Source organism: Schistocerca americana, chromosome 4, assembly GCF_021461395.2.
Source record: "Schistocerca americana isolate TAMUIC-IGC-003095 chromosome 4, iqSchAmer2.1, whole genome shotgun sequence".
Lineage (NCBI taxonomy): Eukaryota > Metazoa > Arthropoda > Insecta > Orthoptera > Acrididae > Schistocerca > Schistocerca americana.
The window spans coordinates 26,088,062-26,104,912 of record NC_060122.1 but is presented as its reverse complement, the minus strand read 5'-3'; the positions used below and the strand labels follow the sequence as shown (position 1 = coordinate 26,104,912).

The 16,851-nt window shown below is 43.6% G+C and overlaps 1 protein-coding gene across 1 annotated transcript in view; it reads right to left on the bottom strand.

Moving 5' to 3' along the window:
- LOC124612548 overlaps positions 1-16,851 on the bottom strand; it is a 161,828-nt gene that overhangs the window by 16,938 nt on the left and 128,039 nt on the right. The window contains exon 12 of the mRNA XM_047140821.1: positions 12,461-12,694. Coding sequence (XP_046996777.1) covers positions 12,461-12,694 — 234 coding nt within the window. The remainder of the gene's footprint in view (positions 1-12,460; positions 12,695-16,851) is intronic.

The following is a 16,851-nucleotide window of genomic DNA, read 5'->3' as shown; positions in this document are numbered from 1 at the left end:
ACGTAGCGGATCCACTCTTGAAAACTAACTCAGGTCTACTCTGTGTCATCAAAGCCATCCACAATACTTGTACAGACACAAACATACATAAAACAGAGAAAATGCGCTGCAACTGCAACATATGTGGTTGGAAGTGACTGGATGCATTCGAGTACACTGCTATACTATACTGTCTGACTAATGTGCTGTTCTATCTCATACACACAAGAATGATACGAATGACTGTCGCCCACCATTCAAACGAGATCTAGAACACAAATTACGCTGATTGAAGTGATCATGTGATGTCATCATGAATCTTTAGAGAATAAAAGAAGATGTGACGCCTTAGACCGTTGTTATTACTGGAGAATCTAGACACTCTTGTTAGAAATGTTGGTAATATAAATTATATCAAAGATGTTACTGTATTTATCAGGATGAATTTAAAAGTGCTTACACCCATTGCAGAACCGTTTTGCTAAGAGTATTTCGCTATTTGCAGAGCTGTAGCACTGTCAAAAATAATGTACAAGAGGTTGAAATCGAGGCTTTGCAATTGGTAATATGCGTGCAGAATATCTATGTGTATGTGTGTAGAGCTGTCAGCGGTGGATGTTTAAAGTGGTGGTGGTTTGAGTTTAACGTCCCGTCGACAACGAGGTCATTAGAGACGGAGCGCAAGCTCGGGTTAGGGAAGGATTGGGAAGGAAACCGCCCGTGGCCTTTCAAAGGAACCATCCCGGCATTTGCCTGAAACGATTTAGGGAAATCACGGAAAACCTAAATCAGGATGGCTGGAGACGGGATTGAACCGCCGTCCTCCCGATTGCGAGTCCAATGTGCTAACCAGATGGTTAAAGTTCAAAGCATAACGTGATAACTGTTCGTCTATAAATGACGCTGTCAGAGAGACGCACTCCGTAGGTACAACGAAGGGGAACTGTTATGACACCAGACCTGCAGTCGACACACTGTCAACTAATGAATAACTTATTTCTTAGGTAAAAGAATAAATACGTGAAAGCTATAGTTTGTAGATGTCATGACAGGGTTTCGGGTACGTATCAGAGTTGAAGGTATAAACGGAAATAACAAAGCATATCTGGTAAGAAATAAGAGCATGCACTTACGGGAAAACAAAATGGGAGCAGCAACAGAAATCAACTCTGTACACGTGTCAACTCCCTGATGCAGATCCCTACGTGATGAGAAGGGAGTCAAATGAACGTGTACAACTCTTTCCAGGCTTTGAGTTTTCATCAAGTGCAGCACTACGTGAGTCTGCAGACGAGCTCTCTGGCGAGTCGGACCACTACACGGAAGTGTTTCCAACACGTCCATCATCTGCACCACTTGTTGAGTCTCGAAGCGACTGTTAACTATACTTTTCATGATCGTCCTATGCATGCATACGGATCGTCAGAAAGAGGGGAAGTCTTAGGATTTTTTAGTAGCTTGATGTATAAGACACATAAATATCCTCGTAGAAGATCAAACAACAAATGGGTATGTCAGCAGTATGACCATATACATATAACATACGGTCGAAAAGATAAGAAAAATGACATGAAATCGGTGAAATCGGAGGAAAACCTGGTATAACCGCGAAAAAATTAATGTGAAATACGTAAAAATTGAGGTAAATATGATGAAATAATTAAAGTGGCGAAAACGTAGCAAAATTACGAAAATTCACTGAGAATACATACAACTACAGAAAAAATACCGTGAAATCAATATTCATCGAAGTCAATAAAATTGCGTGTTCTGGAGGAGACTACACTGATGCTACACATCCACACGTTAATAATGGAAAGATGTGGTGTTCTAGAGAGGTGGTGTCAAGGCAGAGTGGCTATATCATCCCGCACATTCGCAATACGACCTAACATCGGACCGTGACTACTGTGTGCAAGAGGAAGGTTACCAGAGGCGGTTGTAAACTGCAATATGACTGTCAACATCTTCTCTGTTTACTGATCGTGGTGTTTATTTCTTCCTAAGATGTCACTGTTTCTTCGTAAGCATTTTCAGCCGCCTACGATTATTTTATAGATCTGTTGTGAACATATCATAAATTCCGAAACGTGATCGTGCTTGAACTTCGTAAACAGCAGGCGCCATACACCTCCGGAAACCTGTGTAGTGTTTGTGTTGTGAAGAATTAATGTTTTCTTTGATGTGCAATGTAGTTGTGTCATCACCTTACACTTTGTCGCCATAGTTTATCAGAGAGAAACCTGGGAGAATGTATATCATGGGCTGGAAGTATATTTATTCCAATGGAATATTAACAGCGTTGCATTCCACGTGGCTAACAGGTCGGAAACCGCACAATTCTGGCACTATAGCGTGTTTAATTGTAGAACCGTGTAGCCTTTGGAGTGTGTGTTCATGTTCTAAGATCATTTCTCTCTTTCCAATACCTTCTTGGTATGGACTCCAGACACTACCACTAGTACAATACTCGGGAATTGAAAAGATAAGTGACTTACGTACATTGTTTCAAACTCCATCTGTCTGGAGCCCTAGCATGTATAAACCACATGTTTCTTCCTCTTCTTAGCTGTCAGCTATTTCACTATAACACTGTCAGATGTTTCGGGCTCATACTTGTTATGTCCAATAAGAAATCCTAGTCTCCTCAGTAAACTTGCATTTAGACAGATCCAAATGCAAATGGCTCTAAGCACTATTGGACTTAACATCTGAGATCATCAGTCCCCTAGACTTAGAACTACTTAATCCTAACTAACCTAAAGACATCACACACATCCATGCCCGAGGCTGGATTCGAACCTGCGACCGTAGCAGCAGCGCGGTTTCGGGCTGAAGAGCCTAGAACCGCTCGACCACCGCAGCCGGCGCCTAGGCAGATCATGTGTACTTGGTTGGGTGCTCTGAGTAACAATGATATCGAGTAGTCTTCGCCGAATGGTAGCTACGATACAGGGGTGAGAATGCCAGTCTGTATCACTGGTGTCAGTCGGTTGTGCCAGTGTGGAACGCATATTATGCTCTTTGGAAAGCAGAGTATTGGAGTGTATTTATTAGCTCTTACAGATTCCATATGTTGCAACGTCTTCCACATTTTGGCCAAAGAAACATCACCTCTATCTTCTTTTTCTACCAGCCTGCGTGTGTGTTGTGAGAGCAGCACTGTGCGATGTCCAGCTTTTTGTGGTAGCCAGTGGATCAAAACATGTTAATGTCGGTTTAGCATGTGGCATGGTGGAAAAGAGAACAAAATGTATGGCACTGTACACATCTGTAAAATACACTGATTGGCTGTGTCACAGCGAAATAACAGCGGATGAAACTGCTTACAAAACTACAACACAAGAAATCTCTAATGCGAATGATAGTCTGTGGGATACGGTCTTCTTCCAGTACAGGCGATGAAACTTTATACAGGTCTGTGTGAGCGACTCTATTCACTCGCCACCTGTTCCAATGAATCAATATCTGTGTGTTTAATGGGGTCACAACGTATAGTCGTTGCCGCCATGCAGGCTGTGTTTGTTTTCAATATATTGGAAGAGAGAGACACGGTACGATAAAATTTCATCGGGTTCTCAACCAGGCGATGTTAGTGATATGCTATTACAGAGCATGGTATGGAACTTAAGAGTTTGATTGCATACACTTAGTAGTTTTCTTCTATTAGATGGTACAAAATAATGAGGAAAGAGAGAGAGAGTGATATGTTTGTGTGATAGACATGAATCCACCTTGAGATACGCAGATCTCCTTCGGACTGCAGTATCTGTATGTAGTTTGGAAACACACCACAATGCAGTAGCAAAATCCTTGTCCATCTTCCAGTTCCTGTATGATGTGAAGTCTTCGTCATTTTTCCGATAAGAAACCCTACCAACTGCTTGTACTGTCTTTTCTACTACCTCATGTTGCAGGAGAAAGCTACGTTTTGCGCTAGCCTTATACACTGTACATGGTCGGCGGAGCTACGACAACATGCTCCCATTTCCACCGAGTGGTTAAAACACAGTCCTTTCGCATCAACTCACGTGACCCTGTTTCTCCACAGGATGCAGAGGGTTGTAGATATGGGGCTCTCCGACTTTCTCTCAGTTCCGACTTAAAAGGGATCAACCACACGGACAATGCCGCAGGGAGAGCAGGGCAGGCACTGAGGAGCAGTTACAAGATTCAGAGAGACTGTCTGAAACCACACTGGAGTTTTACTGCAGCAGTCAGGTTCGAAAAAGGTGAGTTTCGAGATGTGAGAGTGCCACACGTATGATTCACTGGTGGTTGTAATCATTAAAATACGTCTCCATAGGAGCTACACAAGTATGTGGTTGCATGGAGAGATTTGATTCGAAGCCGCAGATAGCATTTTCACGAGAAAGTGTAACGTTATAGATCTGAAACGCCAGTGTATAAGATTTTGTACATTCTTTACGACTTCAGTCTAGCGTTGCATTTTCAAGTGATTCCTCACATAGCACACCGTCTACTGTATGTGATCATTCTCAACCAACCATCCTCCACCCTCGCCTATGACACTGAGCATATATCACAGAACCCGTATTACACTGTCTTCATGGTATCAAAATTGAATGCTTTGCAAATACAGTGTTCCAATATGTGCAAAGAAGATGGATATGTCCGATGTTAAGGGATGTGTGGATTTCATGTGGATTTCAGCCCACCGATAGCAATAAGGGGAATGAAAGATTTTACTTTGCTCTTTGTCGAATGTCATCAGGTTGGGTCTGCAATCATAATATTCAATTTTAATTACATTGATAAGTATGTGACTGGTTTCCTAGGACGACTGCGCTGGCCATTAGAGTGTGTGGTGGACATAGCTGGTGGCCAGAACGAATTGACATTTCTGGCTTAAGACTGTCATGTGCGGCGGGTACAAAGGAAAGTTCCAGTCGGCTGGCTAGTCAGTTCTTTCACACAGCCATGGGGACAAATACCAGCTGCGGCCTTCACGGCGCCATTCAGGTAGATGAATGGTGAATTAATACTCAGTTTGCGTTGGGCTGTCTCCACAATCGTGGGTATTCCACGTATAGTTTGTGTAAAAGCTGAGCGATTATATATCGATCACTGCCACGTGTTGGCTCTCGACATATTGATAACATCCAAATTCCTACCCCTCGAATCATCCCCAGATGCCCTCCATGGCCTCTGAGTGTTGGCACTGGCGGTGCACAAGGGTCGGTCGCACCACAGGTGAACATCTGGGAGGTGAGCGGGCTGTATGTACGAGTGTTTTCAGTGATCTCAGGCACCTAGCCGTGACGACGGCTAAGATTGTGGCTTATTGCTTCCCAACACATTGCACTGCACTCTGTCTTGTGGTGTTTGTTGTTGTTACTACCCTATCACTCGGTAGACCCTTTCCTCATCCTTCTTCATCTTGGTGTAGCTGAGAGAACATACTCAGGAGCTCTATAGTGCTTTATAAAAGACACTCAGCAAACCTGCACTGGTTGAGAATTCCACAAGCATGACGGTATAAAATCACGCCGAAATTTAAAATTCCAACTATTATTGTACACAGTATCGATTCCAATTGAGATGTCAAATTTCTGAATCGACAATTTATTGTGTCCGATAGTTGTACTGCGAGCGCACACATCAATCCAACACCTCTGCAGATTGCTTAACGACATAGTACGCACCTGAGCTGAAATTTGAAATTCTGAGCTCCCTCCAATGTAACTGACTTCCTAACAAATGACCTTACTGTGTCAGTACCCAGCAATAGTAGGCAAGGGTAAAAAATCCAGAAGGGTTTGGAAATTAGGTGGTTATCACGATCGAATCCCACCGTACACCAGTTTTAGTATCCTCCAAATAGGATGCAGGACATAGGTGGGTTTAGTGTGGCACATGACAGACGTTATCTACTTCTTCTAGAATGTCTTTGCTCCATTTGCTACAGATTTCCATAGCAGTTGAATTGTGAGAAGAAAGGTATATACTGCATGAATGACGAGAGGGGTAGGGGATGGGTATTCAAGGGAAGAGAGATGGAGAGGACATCTTGCTCTATGTTTGTTTACATATGTTGGTTCAAACAAAAAGGAAGTAACAACTTGAGACAGAGAGAGGGAGAGAGAGAGGCAGGAAGTAAGTCTGGTGTCAAATTTATAAGGGATTCCGCTACCTGGGGCTTTGTTTGCACTTTTCCCAGTAATTTTTCCTGGTGGGGAGGCGAAGTGGTGGAGGGGTGGGGAGTGTTGTTGGACTTCTGAGGTGGGGGGTAGCTAATTTATCTGTTTAATTAATTAGTCAATTAATTTGATATCAAAAGTTTGCTCGTATCTGTGAGGGGGGAGGTGGGATGGTTTAGGGATTTCCCAAAGGGATGAGGGGGGAGGAGAGGGAGGGACAGGGGTTTCTATCAAGGACAGATATGCCCAGGGTTCATAAAACATCGCCCAGAGGGTCATACATCGATTAGAATAACAATATGCCAAGGTCATAAATCAGTCAAATTTGCACCTGAATGTATGCTTACCTCTGAATGTATGCAACCTGCAATGTGAGGTGACAGCGCCATTAGCCTACCACTTATATAGATCCATCCAGACAGAGCCACACTTTCCTGAAGAAGGTTTATGGAACTGAAGTGCCGCAGGTTTCCCACTAATGACTGTTCCTGCACAATAGTCACGCACTCATCAGCATGGAACCCACTTTGAGACTGAGGGGTTTTGGTCGATGTGTCATATCACCGCACACTCCGCTGCAGAGTGAAAATCTCATTCTTGAAACATCCCCCAGGCTGTGGCTAAGCCATGTCTCCGCAACATCCGTTCTTTCAGGAGTGCTAGTTCTGCAAGGTTCGCAGGAGAGCTTCTGTAAAGTTTGGAAGGTAGGAGACGAGGTACTGGCAGAAGTAAAGCTGTGAGGACGGGACGTGAGTCGCGCTTGGGTAGCTCAGTTGGTTCAAATGGTTCAAATGGCTCTGAGCACTATGGGACTCAACTTCTGAGGTCATTAGTCCCCTAGAACGTAGAACTAGTTAAACCTACCTAACCTAAGGACATCACACACATCCATGCCCGAGGCAGGATTCGAACCTGCGACCGTAGCGGTCTCGCGGTTCCAGACTGCAGCGCCTAGAACCGCACGGCCACTTCGGCCGGCAGCTCAGTTGGTAGAGCACTTGCCCGCGAAAGGCAAAGGTCCCGAGTTCGAGTCACAGTCCGGCACACAGTTTTAATCTGCCAGGAAGATTCAGAAGTTTTTATTGTCCTCATGACCTGGGCCATGTTCCCTGTGACACACAGCGTTGCTCCATCGCACTATACTGTGGTCACTGAAGCACGTCTGTGGCGTACAGCTGCAGAGGACTGGTGGCGCTTTTAGTCTCCAGCTCAGGAAGACCACGTTTTTATAAGACGATAGGAATTAGCCTATATATTTTCATCGTTCCTCAGATTAAAATTTAGTACCTTTAGTTATATCAAACGTCGGTAATTCCTTAGCGTGTCTGTCACTACGTTTACATGTGACACATCTTTCAGCACACGAAAACCGAACTTCGGAAATCGTTTTTCGCTGTCATGTTTACATGTTAAAGCCTAAAGCGGATTTGCTAGCTCAGTCAAATATGGCGTTTGGAAATCAGCTGTTCCAGTTTCTGATTAAGTCGAAACAATCACTGTTTCTCTTCAATACTATTAGAAGTAGACAGTTTCATTCTACTTCTCCTTCATCCTGCAAAAAGTCGCTCCATCGGTATTAGTAGATATTTAGTAAAACAAGTCGTAACCTGACAGCCCAAGCACGTTTTAAAGACAGTTATACGTTTACATGGTAGCGAAAATCGATTGTGGAAGATGAAAACCCGCAGCAAGAAGCTTATTTCCAGAATCGATTTAGCAGTCTTTACACGACCAACCAAAAGCGGTATTGAGAAATCGGTTTACGAAACCTAGTTTTGGAATCCCACGTAAACGTAGTAGGTAGGTTTTGATATCAACGGACTAGATGTGCTTATGGTGAAACCTGGAACACGAGTTTTGTAGTTAAAATGTAGAAGCAGTGGTAGTGTTTAACTGATTAGTGAAGTACATTTCCGCGTGCGTTTCACATGTGAGGTGTCATCATCAATTTGGCTTGTCATTGTGCTGTAAGTTATTTAATATTTAAATCATTATCTTGTAACGCATGGTATTGCTGACTACGTCAACCTGCCATGTACCCGTTTATTTTATGAAGAGATCCACTGAATTTTGTAAGAAAATCCTACATTCTTCTCGTCTTTCTTTGGAAGATATGTTCCTGGGTAAAGAACTAGCGTTGTAAGGAACAAACTTTTCGATTTCACTGTGTACTATTTGGAATGGGTAATGACGGTTTTGAATGGCGTAAGTGGGGAGTAGGCAAAGAGAGTCTTCAAAATTTCCTTTCCAAAGCTAAAAAGCAAGAATGTTCTGTTTCACGTATCACAGACGCTGTTAAATACACTCAGCTAGGTACTGTAAGAATTAACCCACTCTTTCGAAAGCAGTTTGGTCGCCGAGACATCGACTTTGTGTTCACTCCAGTGCTCCTAAAACCACTGTAGCACGGTTCTGGCTCCGTGACATGGGCAGTTACAGTGCTGAAAGATGACATCGCCATCAGAGAAGACATCAACCACGAAGGGATGCAGGTATTTAGCAGCTGCCAGTATATCTTCGACTACTGCAACAGATCGCATACAAGCGCAGGAAAATGCCTCCCATAACGTAATACCGCTCCCACCCGGCTGCGCCCGTGGCGCGCTGCACGTTTCACGTTTTGCAGAGGTGACCATCAACCTAGTAAACACGTGATTCCGTTGAATAGCCGACACGTTTGCATTGATCGATGGTGGAACCCCGATGTTCTCGTGCCCAATGAAATTGTAATTGACGATGATGTTGGGTCAATATGTGAACACGTAGGTGTTATCTGCTACAGAGCCCCATGTTCAACAATGTATGATGAACGGTGTGCTCCGAAACACTTATGGGCGCACCAGCATTGTGCTCTTTCGGCAAATATGCTAAGATCACCACCTATCCTACTTTACAGAGCAGAAAAGCCTCCGAATCCCATTTTCCGTGAGAGTGTTGGGCGTCCAACCGTTCAGCGCCTAGAGATATTTTCCCTGTCCTTCTACCTCTTCCCGTAGATGCTCACGACAGTAGCACGCAAACATACGATCAGCTTCGCTGTTTTCGAGATACTCGTTCACAGGCTCTGCATAAGAATAATCTGTCCTTTGTCAAAGTCGCTCATCTCAACGGATTTCCCTTATCTTCGCTAGGGTGATGATACCCCGTCCGTGTCAGCTCCGCCTGCACACTTTTGCTACCGTATCACGTGCCCGCAACGCCACCAGGCGGCATCCAACGCCGGGCCAGGCCGAGGGCACTATGTTTCGGCTGATTAGTATATATTCCACACATGAAAAAGTGAGTTGTCTCCTAAATATAACACGAAATAGTGAAATTAGCGGCACAATTAGTAAATAGGTGTAATTATAGACGCTGACCGTAATTAGTTTAACTGTTTAATATTTATTAATGCTATAACGGCGCAAAATATGGCCGATATGAGCAAAAGAACTATTTGTAACAAAATCATCAAAGCTTCGCAAAAACTACGAGCAGCACTGTGTAGCTGATGAACTTTGCGTCCAGATTCATGTGTAATGTGTGTAAATAACATTACACTTATAGTTGATGTGTGCTTTCGCAAGTGCAAGGCTATAAGTAACGGTGCTCGTTTTTGTGTGGGACACTTTGGATTCGACTGCAAGTTGGAGCGGACTTTGCGTACAGATAGATCGTGTGTGCTGCTAGACGTCGCTTCGTGTGTGTAACAGATACATTGCCTAAGTATTCAGTCCTGGACTTCTAAAAGTTTCACATGTCTTTCATTTGACTGGTGAAGTATTCCAAGGTATGCGACCATCCAGACGTGGCATGTAGTAATTCCGTGCAGACGTTTTGATCTCTAAAAAGTTTATCTATGACGTGTGTCGAGTGAAAATTATCAGATAAAATATGCATAGTGCCTAGTCGGGCTGTTGATACATATTTTATTTGGTGATGAGTAGTCGAAAAAAGTTTTTAGTGATCAAGACATTTCCATGAAATTACCACATGCCAAATTTCGAATGTGACGATTGCGAGAACTCTTGTGGGCTTGGAAAAACTAGCACCGGGCGAACGGTTTGGTTGGGAGTTGTAGTAATTTGAGTGTGACAATCGCAAAGACTTTGAAACATTTCCAGCCTGAGAAATCTATTTTCGGCTTAGGCAACTAAGTCTAAATGTGGAAACTGTGCTGAGTTAGCGCTGAGAGTGATTAACACACAGTACAATATCGTTACTTCATGACTGCGGGACTTGAGTATAGAAGTGTGCTGAACAATATTAAACAGTGTTCGTGGATTTTCGGAAGATTAAGTGAACACATGATGCTTGTCAGACTTAGGTTCTCAGACTGATGATATTATATTAATAGTAAACTATGGTGAGAAGTTGACGGACGGTGCAGTGGCACCAGAATGAGGCACACGATACTGGCAGATTGACGCCTAATATCTTCCAAATCAGAAGACACCAAGAAATAAAATCTGTAGACTATAACGAGTTATAACCCTGTTCGGCTGTGCCATAAACAGGCACGTTAAACCTGCAACTGCTAAAGTGTGTTAGGAGTACCACTGGATAGCTAGATTGTTGCTATACTGATGAAATACACTAACCACACACATGGAACGATACAAGGACTTGTATTAGAACAGAAGTTTCGTTAGACTAGCATAGGAGACGGACTAAAGGCAGCGCCTCCATGAGACGTTTCCCTAAGTCAGTCAATCAGCGAGAAATCAGTGCGCCACATGGAGGCGAGTGGCTCGAAGTGCGCTACCGTCGTCCGCGCATTTGGAATGGCGCTGGAGGCGGGACTCGCTCATTTTATTCTCTCCTCTTCTCTTTTCCCCTCCTAATGTAATAATCCTTAGTTAAAATCCTCTCATTTGCCAGTCTAGAGTTATTTTAAGTTTTCATTTAACTATTTAATCGTAAGTATATATGAGGGTCGTTCAATAAGTAATGCCTCACATTTTTTTTTCTAAGAACATATTATTTGTTACTTGACAGTATTTGGTGACAATATACATCAACATATCTTGTCCATGTCCTAGTTTTCTGCATAGTCTCCATCACGTTCCATGGGTGTACGCCAGCGTTGTGGAAGAGCATGTAATCCCTGCTGGAGGAAGCTCTTGTCTTGTAGGAGTAGCCATGTTTTCACTGCATGACTGACACTATCGTCATCTTCAAAGTCTGTTCCCTGTAAAGAATCTTTAAGCGTCCCAAAGAGATGGAAGTCCAAGGGTGCCCGGTCTGGACTGTAGTAGGGTGGATGAGGCAATGATGTCCAACCCAATTTGGCGATATGTTCCCAGGTTCTCAGACTTGTGTGTGGGCGTGCATTATCGTGTTGGAGCAAGATTTCTGGTGGGTTATTGTCCGATCGAATACATCAGAAACGGTTCTTGAGTTTATTCAGAGTTTTCACATATGCTTGTCGATTGATGGTTGACCTTCTCGGCATCACATGCACTAGAATGACACCAACACAATCCCAGAAGACTGTCATCGTGTCTTTTCCAGCAGAGGGGGTTGTCTTGAATTTCTTCTTTTGGGGTGCATGATGAAGATGGACTGCCTTTTCGTTTCTGGTGCAAAGTGGTGCACGCAGCTTTCATCCCCCATAACGATCCGTGACAGAAAAGCCTCTCCGTCGGTCTCAAAACGCGCTAACAATTCAGATAAAATGGCCTTTCCTTGAATCTTGTGGTCCACTGTGAGCATTCATAGAACCCATCGTGAGCACCTCTTTGAATATTTGAATATCCGAGAGTCTCGATCATTGCAGACGCACTTCCAACGGTGACCGGTAACTGTAGAGCCAGTTGTCGAGTTGTGATGTGCCAGTCGGCACGAATAATGGCATCTGTGCGATTCAGCGTGTCTGGAGCAGTGGCTGTGACAGGACGTCCCGAGCGTGGCCGATCACGGAGCACTGTTCCTGCATTTCCTGAGGCTGTAACTTTCTTTACCCATCGCCCAACTGTACTCCTATCAACTGCAGCATCTGCATACACTGCACACAAACGATTACGGATGTTCACCACGGTTTCTTTTTCCACACACAAGAATTCACTAACAGCATGCTGCTTGTAATGTAAGTAGTATGTAGACGCCATTTTGACGCTGTACTACGGTTGTACCACCAGCCAGAACGGTTCGAAACCTCGACGGCGCACAAAACAAACATCAGATGCAAAGCACCAAGAATGACGTCTGTCTATGTGTATTATGGCCTTTTAAAAAAAATGCAGGGCATTACTTGTTGAACGACCGTCGTACTAGGATACAACAGAAATGTCGTTTGTACAACTTTTAAGGAAATTTAATAGCAAAAAGCCTGGTGTGACCTGGAAGGCGGCGAGCCGCAGGAAGAGGACGGCGGCGCAGGTGAAGGGCGGCAGCGCGGCGAGCAAGTGGGCGGCGGTGGCGGCGCCGGCGCGGCGGCCGCGCCCTCCGGGGCCGGCCCCCGCCGCCAACGGTCCCTCGTGCACCGCCAGCTGCAGGCGGCAGCCGCGCAGCGCCAGGTCGCGCACGCCCGTCGCGCACAGCAGAGACACCAGCGCCGCCAGCGAGCCCTCCTCCTGCAACAGCGTGGCCCGCAAGTTCAAAATGGTTCAAATGGCTCTAAGCACTACTGCTGAGGTCATCAGTCCCCTAGAACTACTTAAACCTAACTAACCCAAGGACATCACATACATCCTGCCCGAGGCAGGAATCGAACCTGCCACCGTAGCGGTCGCGCGTTTTTAGATTGTAGCGCCTAGAACCGCTCGGTAACCACGGCTGGCACATTGTCACAATCTTTGGTGTGTTTATGTTAGTGGTTCATATTTCTTTGTGAAAAATCAGGTAAAAATGTTCATTTATGACGAGCTGCAGGTTTCTGTATACTGAAACAAATTCTAAGTAACTCCACCATCCCTTCAAATGTATAATCTTGGTACCATATGACGACGACAAGTGCCTGTTATACTTTTTGTAACAAAATGAAACCAAACAAACAACTAGCTGCATCTAGCTGGTACATATGCAAAAACTGATTGGTGTTCCTTCAGCTTATTCTTTTGACACCATATTAATGCAGTGTTCTAAATCGTTTCCATGCACACTGTACATACAGAGACAGTTCAAAACATATTTATGTGCTGTTTGAACACAAGGCAGTCTTTCTGATATAACGACTAGCACCATCCTTAGGCCAAACAAGTTTGAAATGGTGGGGTTTTACAAATACATGGATCAGCCTCCAGATTTCACCTTGAGTGGTGCGCCGTCATACAATGATGTGATAGATAGTCTCAGGCCAGCACAGTATAATCATCTGGGGGTGAACAAGATCGATAATACTCCTTGGTCGTCTGTTGATTTATGCAGCGTTCTGCATGACACAGTTTCTCCCAGTCCAACTTTGTAAATTGCACCTCAACACTTCTTGATACACTTTAAATTTCTAACACAACATGACAGTAACTATTCACTGATGCTTCTATAACAGTATTGAAGCACTTTGAACTGCAAGTTGTTATGAGTTGAAGTGAATAGTGTTAGAGCACTGGGAGGAATCAGCAGCTTCTCATCCACCAAATGGGCACTCTGCCGTTACAGTAACAGAAGAATGTTCTAGAATGGTGTGTATCTTGGAGACCTGTACTGATCTGCACCGTGTGTAGTAGGACCCTCCAACAAATTTCTTCTGAGAGTCGGGGATTGGCTGAGTGTCTTCATTACACAAATAATTGTGGATTGATAATAGCAGCTAATTGTTTTGCCCTAACATGCTGGCAAGGTGCGCTACGGGATCCCTTGGAGCTGGTGCCGTTGCCTGTCCCAACAGTCCAGAGGCCGCTGCAGGTCTCCATGAGCCACTGGTGGCTGCTACTGACCCAGATATGCTGGAAGTTTCTGCAGTCTCCGACAAGCCAGAGGTTGCTGCTGGTCTGGACGTATCAGAGGTCCGTGACAAACATGAAGGACAAGAAACAGTAAGTATCCACAGACGGGACCTAGAGTTAAACAAAGACATGGAACTAAACCATATGTACTTACTTTTACGCTTCTTCTACAAGGCAGAGACGGTTGATGATCTTGGTTGCTGTTGGCACGTAACAGTTCTTCCACTGACTGTTTTGCGACTGAGGCTGCATCCGTCTTGCATCTCCTGATGTCATTATCACATGACTGGATGTAATATTCCTGCGATCCTATTGCCTGCCGCCAATTTTCAGGTGGGGGAGGGGGAATGCCGCATTCCTGTTGGTTCCCAGGGAGCAAAACCCATTTCATCCTCAGTTGAGCCTCATACACCAGTGGGACCACCTCTGGTTGATTCAGTCTGGGACAGTGAAACAGGGCAAAGTTGTTTCCTGTACTGTGGATTGACTGGCCTTTTCAAAAAACATGAACAGTTCCAGTAAAGGCAATAGTCTCTACAAATTGTAAAATGTATCCTCAACACATCCAGCTGCTTCACCATTATTTGCTGGAAAGTATTCCCACTACTCACATCCATTATCAACTACTATCATTCCCCTTATAGGGAGATATGGGTGCTGTATGCTTACTGATAATACACATATTAAATTCTTCTCTGGCCAACAGCAACATGTCGTCAATTCCACCAAAAACAAAGGCAGCTCTTTCCTCTCCGTACTTTTTCCCACCAACTCAGAAGTGGAGGAGAGGAGACATCCCTCTGACATTTCGATACAACCTTTCTATCTGGCTGCTCAGCACAGACTGAGTTCACAAGTGTCGGAGGGGAGCAGTTGTGTTTATTTGAATTTCAGACAGCAAGACTGTAGAGTAATTGTCAGTTCGGTTTCCCCACCAGGAAATTCTTCCAGCAGAATAATACCCATACAAATAAATGAACATAGTTACCAAGTCCGTACCTTATATAATAATTGAATTTTATAAATGAACAGTATATCCTCTGCAGAATGAGATTTTCACTCTGCAGCGGAGTGTGCATTGATATGAAACTTTCATGGCAGATTAAAACTGTGCGCCAGACCGCGACTCGAACTCCATTTTATCCCACTGCTTAGTATTATCTGGTCGTTTTCTTAAATTTATGCACACAGACAGATATTTGCATAAGAACTTTAATCATTGTCTACAACAAAAGGTATATCTCATTAAAAGTCTTGCTGACAAATCCAAAAGACTTAGTGAGTGGCTTTTACTCGTGTGTGTGTTACAGTAACTGTGTGCCAGACCGAGACTCGAACTCCGGAAGCACACAGTTTTAATGTGCCAGGAAAGTTTCAGTATATCCTCTGCATTGTAAATGAGATTGGTTACCAAGTTCATATCTTATATGCCAATTGAATTTTATAAATGAACAATACATCCTCTACATTGTAAATGCGATTGGTCTGAATTTCATGTCATGAGATCCTCCCACACCAACAGCTCAGCACAGACTGAGCATTTCACGTCAATTTCCAGAAGGGGAGGAGGAGGGAGAGGGGTTGGGGTATCTCAGAATGACGGATTATCCCCTGGAGCATCACACATCAACTCCCAGTGGGTCATAAATCAATTAGTATAACAATAGGTTGAGGGATGGGAGAGGGGGATGATTATCCTCCGAAAGTATTCTTACCTCTCAGTATATGGAACCCATATGAACAAAATGCGCTCGCAGCCATTTTATCCCACAGCTTAGTATTATCTGGTCGTTTTCGGAAATTTATGCACATAGACAGATATTTGCATAAGAACTCTAATCATTGTCTACAACAAAAGGGATATGTCATTAAAAGTCTTGCTGACAAAGCCAAAAGACTTTGTGAGCAGCCTTTACACTTGTGTGCGTTATAGTAAATACAAACCTGGGAATGTGTTCCGACAACCTAAATGTCCTACTGAGCTCAAAGACACATCACGTACATGAAATTGAAAATAATCCTGTGTGTGTGAAAAGCGATTTCATTCATAAGCAAATAAATAAGCAAACCAATAATTCATACCATATAAACCAATAATTTCACGCTCAGTAGACTTGGCCAGTGCAAACTGTTTGAAAAAAAAATGTAACTCTATAAAAAAAACTGTAATGTTGATCTGTATAAGAACGCAACGTGAAACGCAGGAAAATTTCTGCACTGGCATATGGCCCTGGTAAAATAAAGAAACAGACACAGCCTAAATTGCGCAAAGGAAACGAAACAATCACGTATCACAGTCCCACCTACAAAATGAAGTACTGGCAGAAGCAGGAACACAGCGTCAGCTGACAACGTACTGCTGGTAACAAAACTGACTGCAATTGGCCCAGGGAAACTAGGTTCATAATCTTGACACAGAATGCCAATGAAACACATGACTCAACCTTTAAGTACTGAAATTTCAGTTATGGAGGAACTTATCAAAGAAAACAAAAAAATTGTTCAAATGTGTATGAAATCTTGTGGGACTTAACTGCTCAGGTCATCAGTCCCTAAGCTTACACACTACTTAACCTAAATTATCCTAAGGACAAACACACACACCCATGCCCGAGGGAGGACTCGAACCTCAAAGAAAACAATTCTAGACAGTAATATGAAGGTTCATTTAATCTAATAACTTCCATGGTGCAGCAAATTAACTCACAACATCAATCAATAGAATAATTATTAAAAACTCGACTGTAAGAAGGGTGAAGTAGACCAACAATACAAGTCCACAAAATAAAAATAAACTTCTTACTTCATCAAATAATAGTTTGTACTTCATTTCGAAGTCTTTTTTA